Source organism: Monodelphis domestica, chromosome 3, assembly GCF_027887165.1.
Source record: "Monodelphis domestica isolate mMonDom1 chromosome 3, mMonDom1.pri, whole genome shotgun sequence".
Taxonomy (NCBI): domain Eukaryota; kingdom Metazoa; phylum Chordata; class Mammalia; order Didelphimorphia; family Didelphidae; genus Monodelphis; species Monodelphis domestica.
This window is the reverse complement of record NC_077229.1, coordinates 112465912-112478417: the sequence shown is the minus strand read 5'-3', so window position 1 is coordinate 112478417 and position 12506 is coordinate 112465912. Positions and strand designations below refer to the sequence as shown.

The following is a 12506-nucleotide window of genomic DNA, read 5'->3' as shown; positions in this document are numbered from 1 at the left end:
ATTTTTTTTTTGGTCTTTGTAACCCAAGCACTACATAAAGTAGGAATTTATTATTTTGCAAATTGAATGAAAACAGGTTTGTGGTTCATTCTTATCTGACACTTCAAGACCCCATTTGAGGTTTTCTTGGCTAAGATCCTGGAGTGGTTTGCAATTTCCTTTTCCAGCTCATTTTACAGAAGAACTGAGCAGAAACAGGATTAAAGTGACTTGCCCAAGGTCTCATAGCAAGGGAGTGTGTGATTGAATTCATGAAGATATGTCTTCCTGATTCTAAATCCAGAGTCCAAACATTTGGACACCTAGGTGCCCAACAAAAACCTTAAGTTGGAAAAGAATAATGGATAAGGATGAAATAGAGAAGATAAATAATGAATTAACAAGAATGAAGAAGCATCATCAAAGATATGATGGCAATTTGGGTAAGATAAACTGACATTTAAATAAAATACCTAAAAATATAATGGGAAAAATCCTAATTCATTTAATTGCATTTGATTTTTTAAAAATTGACGAGGTTTATATGTATTAAAATCTTTATTCCTCTATCAAGTTTGTCTTGCAAATCCAGTGTTTTAGTTGATAAGTTAAATAAAAGTAGCATTCTCCTGAATCAGAAAACTGAACCAAAGAAGACCTGAAGTCAAATCCAGCCTCAGATAATAGCTCAGTGATCTTGGGCAAAGACTGGTTTACCTCAGTTTCCTCAACTGTAAAATGCACTTGCCTCCCAGGATTTTTTAAAAGGTCAAATTAAATACTATTAATAAATTGCCTGGTCCATAATAGGTACCACATAAATGCTAGCTATTATTATTATTCTACTACAAAAATGACTAGTGAATATCAGAACAAAGAAAATCTGGATTAAATTTAAAAAACAAAACTATTGTGATCAGCCATGATAATGAGACTCTATGCTTAGCACAGTGCCTGGCACATAGTAGGTGATGGATAATAAATGACTGCTCCCTTCTCTATTTTGGTTGAGAAGGAAAGAAAAATGAAATCTGAGAAAAAGAATCCTACTTAAAGTATAAATTAAAGCATAAAAAATAAAGAGAACAAACATTAGATTTGAAGTGAAGGATGTAAATAATAAATGTTACATTAGAAGGATTCGCAACATTAAACTCTCAATAACAAAATTTAATCAGGCTGACAGGGACTACAATGTCCTTTAACCCACCTATCAGCAATACAATCAATGAAATTTGGAAACATCTATTTACTTCATGCCACACAACCAATAAAGGGGGAGGAGGGATGGAAATAATCTGCTTTCTACAACCAAAAACTTCCAAAAAACAGAACCATAAAAATCATTCTCTTTAGGTTTGTGTCTCAATATTTTCTCCCCAAATTTACATCTGGACCAGCAGCAAAGCAATTATTAGCCAAAGGAAAAGTTTACTAGAAGTGCCTTCTCAGACTAGCTTCACTGTAACATGAAGTAAGATACAATTTCACACTGAAAATCTGTAACATTAAAAATCCATTCCTGCTTTTATAGATACAAAGTTATAGAAAAGGGGATTTTACAGAATGGGTTACAAGGGAAGAATTTAAATTACACTACCATACAACTCATGATGTTTCAGTTATTTCTCAACACCAACAAAAAAATATAATCCTATTTAGATTGCTTCCAAGTGTGGCAAATGTCATAGTGATGATTTGTAGCAGAATAATGCAATAATTAGCCATGTGATATTAAGTGTAAATATAATAAAATTTCTATCAGACCTCTATGATTTAGAAAGATATTTTATTATTACAAGTAAAAATGAAAATTTATTTTTCCATACATTTTTTCACATTATAATTTGTCTTTGATGCTAGTAAAGAAATTACAATTCCACCTTTCCCCCAAAACCAAGAAGCAGAGAACAAATATTAAGTGAACTTCACCTGAAGTGTCTAGTAAATAATTTTTATATTCTACAGGTCTTCACTATGATGTCATTAATGAAAACATGTTGAATTTTTTCATTAATTAACTGCTAGTTTTATAACTGAGTATTTATAATAGCATGAGAACTATTCTATCCATTTTAACAAAGATTTCATTTTGTCTTCAATATGGCCTCATAATCTTAGCCTTACTACTCAAGAGGCATTGAACAAGTTTGCTTAATTATCTATATTCTACCTAGAAGAAATAAAACTAAATTTTAAATTATTCCATGATTCAAACTTTTAAGTTATATTGTCTTTTCACAATTCAAATTTGTAAAAGTTTAATATATCAAGAACTTTTAAAAATCTATCTTACTTTAATTAAAAGATTGGCCTTAAATTAAATTATTTGAATTATAGCTGTCGGATATGGGTATGTATATGTGCAAGCTGAATTCTATGAGCTTCTCCCCAAACCTATTATCAACCAAGACAGCTTCACAGGTGACTTAATTTGATCCCTCATCAAAGACTGAATTTTACCACCATTTCATACATTACAATCACTTGCAAATCAATGTTTTAGGTTGCCTCTAGACTATCTCTGAAGAACTTCAGTGTTTAAAATCTTAGTATTTTATATTCTAAGAGCCTTCACATTTTAAAGTTGAGATCCTGCCCAGTCCATGACATTATCTAATGTGCCTCTAAAAAATGCTAGTGTAATAAATCCAAGATCATCATTATTCCTTCAATAATTAATTACTAAGCAGAGTTTTGTTTTTTCTAAAGTTTAGTGTGAGGCCTCAAGAAGCAGGTTAGACAGAAATTTACATGCAATAAATATAGATAACCATATGTAGAAATAGACTGTGCTATGAAATACTGAGGTGGGGCTCTGAAGTTGGAAGCAGCATATTTTGGCAAGGATAAAAAACAGCCAGAGAGCAAGAGTTTTAAGAGGGAAGGCCAACGTATTGGCAAGAAAATCTACCTGAAGTATATGGGATGTTAGATGGCTTTAATGAGACATGAAGTATATTGAAGATGGCAGCAGATAGTGGAGGGCTTAGAACCTATCCTTTATTTGCTTGGTATAGTGAGAGCCAACCAACATCTAGGAGAAGAAAATGTGGACTTGCAGGATGGATCCTCCGGGCACAAATGTGCATTAAGACAAATTTTAAAAGAAAAAGCTGAAGGCCAAGAAAATGTTAACAAGTTTGACCATCACTTTGCCCAGCTGCTAATCAAAACAAGAGTTTTAACCCCCGCCCCCATTACTATTCCCCTTATTAAGCCTCAGGCAATGCCTTCAAGCTTCAGAGAAACTAGACTACAAAATAAAAGGACCTGACTAGGAACTAAGGCCCTAAAGGAAAACATCAGATCTCACAAGTTTTATCAATTAAATTCTAAAAGGAAAAGCCAGGACTTATTAATGGAAGGAGAATTAATCTAAAACAAGGAGAGGCATAGACAAATGCTTTAAGAATTTCAAAACCCTTTCGGGAGAAAGTTTGAATATCCACCAACTGGAATTGGCCACCATTCAGCACTTCTAGAGACCTGCCTCACAGGGAAAGCTGAAAAGCGCTGGCAAAAAGAAAAAAAGACCATGGAGTTCACTAAAGAGGGTTTTAGAACGAGATCGCGATTCACAAACAATGTTTTCTCTCCTTCGAGCAGGTCATAGGGAATATAGCATTATTGTTCCTGCCCCCTCCAAAAAACCCCAAACAGGAACTTGAACCAACATAGTAATGAGACGACGGGAAGGAAACACTGAGTAAAGCTAGAGAAATAATTTTCACTCTCCTATTCCTTCCCTCCCCCGATCCCCGGCCAAAAGCCCCCATACGGAGCCCACGGATTTAATCCGACCCATGTTGGGAGACAAGGGGGAAGTTTCGGGCATCTGGAAGGAGGGAAGATATAACAAGCGTCTGTTTGTTTTGAGGAAAACCAGAGTAGGCTATAGCTCTACTCAAGTCTTGACTCAACCCCTCAGGCTCCTCGTGGGGCCTAGGCGCGGTCCCAGAAGCCACGGGGGCAGCAAACCCCCTACGGCCAGACGTCTGGCAAGGAAAGCGGGAGGGCGGGCAGCGGTGTGCACGGTCTTCACAGTGTGGTGGCGAGAAGCAACTGGGTCCCCTCCTCGAGTAAAAGAAAAGAGTATTTCGGTTTTGTCTTTGTATCCCCGGCGCCTGACACATAGAAGGCGCTTTAAACGCTGGCTCGATTTGTTGTAGTTTTCTCCCCAGCTACAAGAGCACTTGGAAAATGAGGGAGTCCAGGCAACTCGGGAGGGGAGGAGGTGACGGCCTAATGGAGGGAGGTGTAAGAGAGACTGTGGGTTTAAGTGGTGGCGGCGGCGGCGGCAACCTGGAGGACTGGAAAAGGGATGTGGAACTCAGCGCCGCGGCCGCCGCTTCCTCCCCCCAACCCCCCACCAGGTAGGAAAACGACCCTCGGCCAAGGGCCCAATAGAACTGGGGATAGTCCGCAGAGCCCTCGGGACTGTCGCTAGGAGCGAAGACCCGGGCCTGGGGCGCGCGAAGAGGAAAGTCGGGGGTGCGCTTGGCTCCCGGGGTGTGTGTGAGTGCGCGCGCCCCGCACTCAGCCCCAGCAACGGCAGCCGCCCAGCGCTTCACGCTCCCAGTGAGTGTGTATGTGTGTGTGTGTGTGTGTGGTGTGGTGTGTGTCTAAGTGCGCGCTCCCCGCTCTCGGCCCCCAGCAACAACCACCACCACAGCCGCCGCCGCCTCCGAGCGCCTCCCGAACCCCGCTTTGCTCCCGGGGTGTGCGCGAGCGAGGGAAGAAGAGTGAGGAGCGCGCGCTCACTCAGCCCCAGCCCCAGTCGCCCCACCAGCGCCTCTAGCCCCTCGCTTCTCCCCTGAGGGATGAGTGTTAGTGCGCGCGTCCCTCTCTCAGCCCCCAAACCTTAGCTGCCAACAGCCCTACACGTTTCAAAAAGGGGGGTGGGGGACAGAGAAGAGCCGCCCCTCTGTCTCCAGACGGCCTTCTTCTCTCTCTCCCCCCTCCACCCCAAACCAGTAACCACGCTAAGAACCTGAGTAAAAAGCCCGAGTACTCACCGGGTCCTGCTCCCGAATACATGTCTGTTCCTGGGCAGGGGGGCTCCCGGGAGCCAAGGAGTAAGAATCAGGCCCCCCCAACACAGCAGCCGCGAGCGCGGTCCGACCCTGCGCCTTCAGGCGGGCGCCTCACCAAACAGGTTTACGCGACACTGTGCCGGCAGAGGAGTGGAGGGGAAGGGAAGGAAGGAAGGAGGGAGGGAAGGAAGGGGGAGAGAGAGGGAGGGAGGGGAAGAGGGAAAGAAGGAGGGAGGGAGGGCCGGCCAGCCGCCGGGAGCCGGGGAGCCGTTGTAGTGCAGAAGAGGGGGAAAAAAAGAGGGGGGGGGGGAAGGAAAGCTACTTGCGACCAAGAAGGGAGGGGGGGAACCCAGCCCTGACTAAATGAGCATGCCCAGTTGTGACGGCTGACGAGAAAGGGGAGCTTGCAACGTGCAGTGCGGGCTGTACTGTACAGACCGCCGGGTTTTCACAGAGGCCATACGGGGGTGGAGACGGCGGGAGGCAAGAGGGGGGCCGAAGCAGGAGGGTAGAAGGGGGGAGTCGGGCCTGGGTGGGGGAAGGAGAGAGGAGGGGCCGGGTAGTGACGAGAGTGTTAGGCGGGGCCCGGCGTCAGGTTCAACGCTGGGTCTAGGCTGGGAGGCGGGGAGAGCCCAGAGCCCAAAGCAGCTGGGGGGGGGGGGGGGGGGAAGAGGCTCTGTGCTGAAGAGAAAGGGCAATGGGGGAAAAGGACCCCTACAGCCAGCAGATGTTTAAACTTAGCCACCCCAAATGGAAACTCAGGTTTACGTTAGCACGCAGAGAGATCTGACAAATGTTAACTGACAGGCTTGGAATTTATTTTTTCTTTTTTGGCGGGGAAGATTGGTTGGGGGCGGGGAAATACTTAGGCGAGTTATGCTGTAGGAAGGTGAAAGGGTGCCCTTTCCCCCCCCCCATGTCCTTGAAGATGGAGAAAAGGGAAGAGGGGAAAGGTAGGAAAGATTTGGGGTTGGACTGGTCTGTGGAGCAAAGAGAATTGGGGTCTTCCTGCAACCTGTAGAGCTTCTGCCAGGATCCTTCCCTCCTATTCCTGATCCCATCTAATGTGACCCCGGAGGGCTGAGGTGGTGATGGGGGAAGTAGATTATCCGGATATAGACGACAACTCCGAGGAACCCTAGGCAAGCCAACTACCTGAGGACTCGGGATAGTCTGAATTATTTAAAATTACTAAAGCAGGCAACGCTTAAATTCACAGTAGACAATATCCAGCCCTCACTATAATTTTCTGTTCATCATTCAGACGTAGAAAATGCATTGAGCTGATTGATGTCAGCAAGCTTTATAACTGTCTTGTATTTGAACTTATACATATACCCTGCCCAACCAAACACATGACCAATACGCCACCTCCTGGCCCAGCCCAAATCCACTCTTGAAGACCTAGAAGCTAAAATTAGCACTTAGGAGCTCAGAAGCAGAGTCCAGGCCAGATCTGCTGTGGCTTGTGTAGGCCTAACTGATAAGGATCATTTTAGGACCTACCTCAGATGACTTTTAAGAATTTAACCCTGTTGCAAAGGCCAAAATAGCCTGTTTTCCTAAAAACAAACAAGGAAAAACTCCAATCTGATGAGTGTGAAGTCAAACCTTAGTTGCTTTAATATAAATTTCAATAATTATTAGTGATTTCGAACATTTTCCCCCATAAAACTTTTGATAATTTGGATGAACTGTTTATGTCTTGAAAATTCGATACTATGACCAGCAGTGATTCCATAGTATTATTAACTATGAAAATTACTATTTATCTCCCAACAGGTGGTGAACTCACAATGTAAAATGAGACATACATTTTAGGATACCAGATATTTTATTTGATTATGAATTTTTGTGACAAATATTTTGTTTTTCTTTTTTGAGTTGGGGTTTGAAAGATGGAAGAAAGAGAATAATGCTTATTAACTGAAAAAATCTAATTTAAAATAGCCTTAATCTCCCTATTGTCTCTCTTCCCTCAAATCCATACATATAATCATTGCCGGTCTAATTTTTCTCTACCATTTTCTTGCTTTTCTACACCCTACAACCTACTTCTTCAAGAGCCTACAATGGTTTCCTAGTCCCTATCTAAAAGAATCCAAACTCTTGGTTTCTTCCAGCTCTGAAATTCTAGGATTCTGTCTTATTAGTTTGGCATTCAAGTTTCTTTATCAGTTGTGTCCATTAAGCTGATGTTCTTAGTGATTCCCCTTAAATATTATGCATAGTTGTGCTTTAGCAATTTCCTCCTAGAATTTTTCCTGTCTGGAAAGTTCTGATGGCATCATATCCAGATCTTACCAGTTTCAAGATTCATCTCCAGACACACTTCCTCCATAAAATCTTTTCCAGCACCTTCTATCAGCATTGACCTCTCCTCTTCTTGACTATCCTCCAAATTTATTATCTATACCATATTTGTCATTTGCATATATTTATTTGCCATTTAAAATGTTCTATAATCTGTTGGGTTTTTTAGGCATAATGTTAGTTATTTGAGGATAAGACCCCTGTCCTATATTTTGGTGACTTACATAGTATATATTAGGCAGGTAATCAGTAAACACTTGTTACATTGAGTAAAAAGCCAAATCAATAAGCATTTATTAATTACTGTGCCTGATACTATGCTAAGCCTGGGAATACATATGTAATCAGAAAGGCAGTTCCTGTTTTCAATCAGCTTACATTCTCCCAAAGCTGAAAAGAAGGGGAATAAAGGAGTGAGGTGGTCATATGTGGTTTTGGAACAGCGATTTTGCAGCTAAGTAGAAGATAGATTGGAGAAAAAAGAAGCTGGAGTTAGGAGAGGACCAGTTAGTAGTCTACTTCAGAACAGAGATGGTTAAGACTTGAAGTGGGGTAGAGGTTGTATAAATGAAGAGAAGAGAATGGATGTAAGAAATGTTCTGACAGAATTAAGAAGACTTGGCAGCCGATTTCATTTGGAAGTTGAGAGAGAGGCAATAGTTGAGGTTGATTCCAGGATTACCAGCCTGGGAGATGGGAAGGATAGTGAGTGGTATCATCAATAAAACTGGGAAAGTTTGTAGGAGGAATTTGTTTGAGTGAAAATATGATGAATTCTGTTTTACATGCTGATTTCAAGATGTTTATCAGTCATTCAGGTGGAAATGTCCATTAGGAAATTAGTAATATGAGATTACAGCATAGATATTAGAAATTTAAGGCTTGATCTGTAGATTTGGAAATCATTCACATAGAGATGATAGTTTAACCCAGGAGACCTTATATAATAAAATCAAGGAAGAGAAAAAGGCATAGGAAAAAACCTTTGGAACTCTCATATTGGTGGGTAGGAGGAAGATCCAATGAAGGATATATAGAATGAAAGGGCATTCAGGTAGGAGAAAAAACAAGAAAAGATTAGGGTTATAGAAGCCAGTGAAGGAGATAGTGTCTATAAGGAATTGGTTAACAAGTATCAAAAAACCACAAAAAGGTCTAGAAGGATATGAGGGCTGAGAAAAGTGCTATTGGATTTAGCACTTAAAAGATAATTGGTAATATGACCTTGAAGAGTTTCATTCAAGTAGTAAGTTGAAAAACCAGATTGTAAGGAACTGAGAGGAAAGTTAAGAAATGTAGATACCTTCTTAAGAGTTTAGCTTTTAAGTGAAAAGATAAGATAGCTTGAGAGGATGGCAGGGTCAGGTGGAGGGGTTTTGTTTTGTTTTTAAGTACAGTGGTACCTTTATATATGAGTTGAATTTGTTTCATGGCCAAACTTGTAACACAATTTTCTTGTGTGTCAAATCGAATTTCCCCATTTAAATTAATGGAAATGCAATTAATCTATTTCAGCAAAAAAAAAAAAAAACCTTGAATTTTTTGTTTTATATGCTTTTAAATACAAAAATGTACTTTATAAATAGTAACTATATTTATAGATAATAAGAAAGAATGCAAGGAAATAAATTTGCTTATGAAATGTTATTTACTTTCAAGGTCAGGAGAAGATGCTGGCAGAGGTTTTCATTTCATGTGCTATTGTTTGCTTAACAGAATTTACTCTCTACACATATAATGCTACATTTAAATGCAAAATTGACCTTACATATTACTTATGATGTGTAACTTTATTGTTAAACTTAATTACTATTTTTTAACTTAATTATCATCATTTTCTTCATTGAATTTTGGCTGTTTCGTCCTACTTTCCTTGATTTCACTTAGAGGCCCTTTCAGCAAAAACCTTTCCAAGGAAGTTTGTTTCTTCCTCTCCTTCAGAATGTTTCCATAATGTGTGAAACAAGTGTTGCCACACAGCTCCAATGCACCACCTGTTGCAACTTTTTCTGGGTGTGTCTTTTCAATAAATTGCTTAATTTTTCCCCAAATCCTCAACATCTGCTTAATCTTGCTTGTATTGATTACCTCATCTACCTCAGGCCCCTCCCATTGGCAGAAGCTCCTGATTCAAAATATCCTCTTGTGACTTAAGCAAATAATCCCAATCGTGACTGCTCATATCTCAAATTGATCCTAACAAAGTGCTCATGTAGCAAGGCACCACTGTATAGGGATAAATGTGGGAATGTTTGGAGGAAATAGAAAAGGAACCAAGGAGAGAGAGTGAAGAAATGATCAATCAAGGGAGCAAGCACCTAGAGAAGACAGAAAGCATTATGATGGCATACATAGTGGAGAAAGAGCAACTCTCAAAATCCACATATGTTATCCCTGTTAGAAAGGAAGCAATGAATGTTTCCTTTTGGTTTTGTATCCCTAGTGCTTAGCAAAGTGGATTATATACAAAATACTTATAAAGTAGACACAAAGTAACCTTGGAAAGGAAAACACTAGGAGCTGGAGAAGAGGCAAGAAAGTCTTTATGAAAAAGGTGGAGCTTAAGCTAATCTTGAAGGAAACTTGGTATTCCAGGAAATTGAGGTGAAAAGGGAGAACATTCTGGACTGCAGACAGTCAATACAAAGGCATAAAGACAAATGGAAGGAAGGAAGGAAACAAGCATCTATTAGGCACCAGCTATATGCCAGGTACTGTAATAAGCATTTAAAAATATCTCATTTGGTCCCTAGGACAATCTTAGGAAGTAGGTACTATTATTTTCCCCATTTTACAACTGAGGAAATTGAGACAAACAGGTAAAGCAGCTTGCCCAAAGTCACACAGGTAGTTTATGAAGTGATATTTAAACTTCAGTCCTCCTGACTCCAAGTCCATTACTCTATCTACTTCATCACCCAACTGCTTGGAGCATTATGTGCAAAAAATAGCAAGTAGGCCAATATGGCTGGACTGTAAAATGTGTTGAAGAAAGTAACATGTAAGAGAATTAGAAATGTAGGGGGATGCCAGGTTGTAAAAAGTTTTAAAAGTCAAACAGAAAATTTTATATTTGATACCAGAGGTAATAGGGAATGACTAAGTTTATTGCCTGGGACAGTGGTAAGTGAGGAGGAGGTAGCATGATCAGGCCTATGCTTTGCTTTAAATCTCTTTGCAACTTATATAGGATTGGAATGGGTAGAAGGCAAAGAGAACAATTAATTAGTAGATTGTTGAAATGGTCCAGGCAAGAAGCAATGAGAGCTTCAGCTATGCTGATGGCTATATAAGTAGAAAGGAGTATATATGAGTTGGCAAGATTTGGCAATGGGTCATAATTCTGTTAAACAGGACTGGAACTCAGGAGAAATGCCGACAAGTTATATGCTCATAAAGATAATAATAGAACCTATGGGATCTGAAGAGGGGATAGAGCAAAGGAGAAAGGAGAGGAGGTTTTAGACAGAGCCTTGTGGGGAAGAGATGCTTCTAAGGTTAGAGGGATTGATACAGATGGGATCTAGCAAAGGAAACAGAATGAGTGGTAAGAACCAAGAGAAAGTAGTATCACAAAAATCCCTAAGAGGGAGAATGTTCAGAAAGAGAGGAGCTCAATAATAGCAACTGCCAAGAGGTCAGCAAAGATAAGGATGGAGGAGGGAGTATTAGATTTTTTTAATTAATTTTTTATTTCTGGTTACATTGAAATTCCCAGGTATCTCTTCCTTCCCATCCCTCCCCACACTAAAATGGATATTATTTGACAAATATATATATATATAATATTTACATATATTATATATATATATATAAACTGTCTTTCATGCTTGTATTTATCAGTTCTTTTTCTGGAGGTAGACATTCACAAATTATTCTTCAAACACTAATTCTGTTGCTATATATAATGCTCTCTTATTATAAAGCAGTAATCATTAATATAATCTTTCATTTCATTTCATTTTCATAATTTCATATAGGTTTAAAAAATTAACCTGATTATTATTTCTTATAGTATAGTAGTATTCTATCACAACCATATGCCAAAACTTATTTAGCCATTCCACAATTGATGGATATCTTCTCAATTTCCTGTTCTTTACCATCACAAAGAAAGCTGCTACAAATATTATAGAACATATAGGTTATTTTCCTTTTCCTTTGATCTCCTTGGGAAACAGACCTAACAGTGGTATTGCTAAATCTAAGAGCATATGCAGTTTTAGAAGTTTCTGGGCATTATTCCAGTTTGAGGCCATTAGATTTTAAAGAAAGAAATCATTTGTAACTTGTAACATTGGTAAGTTTGGAGAGGATAATTTCAATTGAATGATGAGATCAGAAGCCAAATTGTAAGCAATTTCAAAGAAAGTGAGAGGAGACAAAGTAGAGACAATGAATATAGATAACTCTTACTAGGAGTTTGATTAAAAGATGAACAGAGATAAGCAGTGAGAGCTAGTGGGAACAGTCCAAACTAGTGAGGATGTTTTAAGTATGGAGTAAACCTAGATGTCTTTATAGGAAAGAAACCAATTAATTTTTTTTAAACCCTTAACTTTAATCTTAGAATCAATACTGTATATTAGTTCCAAGGCAAAACTAAGCATTGGGGATTAAGTGACTTCCCCAGGGTCACACAGCTAGGAAGTGTCTGAGTTCACATTTATAAAAACCCTTTTTAATTTAATATGGTCAAAATTATTCATTTTACATCTTATAATATTCTCCATCTATTGTTTGGTCATATATTCTTTCCTTCTCCGAAGATCTGCCAGGCAAACTATTCTATGTTCCCCTAATTTACTTAAGGTATCAACCTTTATATCTAAATCATATACCCATTTTGACCATATCTTGGTATAGAGGGTGTGAGATTTGGTCTAAACCCATTTTTGCGGTACTGTTTTTCAGTCTTTTCAGCAGTTTTTGTCAAATAGTGAGTTCTTATTCCAAAAGCTAGGATCTTTGGGTTTATCAAATGCTAGTTTGCTAAATCATTTACACCTAATCTATTCCATTGATCTACAGTTCTATTTCTTAGCCAATCCCAGATTGTATAGGTGTTACTGTTTTATAATACAGTTTGAGATTTGATACTGCTAAGCCACATTTCTTTACATTTTTAAAAATAATTCACCTAATATTTTTTATCTTTTGTTCTTCCAGATGAATTTT

At 39.4% G+C, this 12506-nt stretch overlaps 1 protein-coding gene across 2 annotated transcripts in view; it reads right to left on the bottom strand.

Annotated features, from left to right (window-relative positions):
* AGO2 (argonaute RISC catalytic component 2) overlaps nt 1-5479 on the bottom strand; it is a 152168-nt gene extending 146689 nt beyond the window's left edge. Inside the window, exon 1 of one of the 2 annotated variants that reach the window (XM_007488388.3) lies at nt 4998-5479. In XM_007488388.3, coding sequence (XP_007488450.1) covers nt 4998-5019 — 22 coding nt within the window. In that variant the 5' untranslated portion in view covers nt 5020-5479. The remainder of the gene's footprint in view (nt 1-4997) is intronic. The other variant, XM_007488389.3, reaches the window with a different exon arrangement.
* Between the last annotated feature and the right edge of the window lie 7027 nt (nt 5480-12506).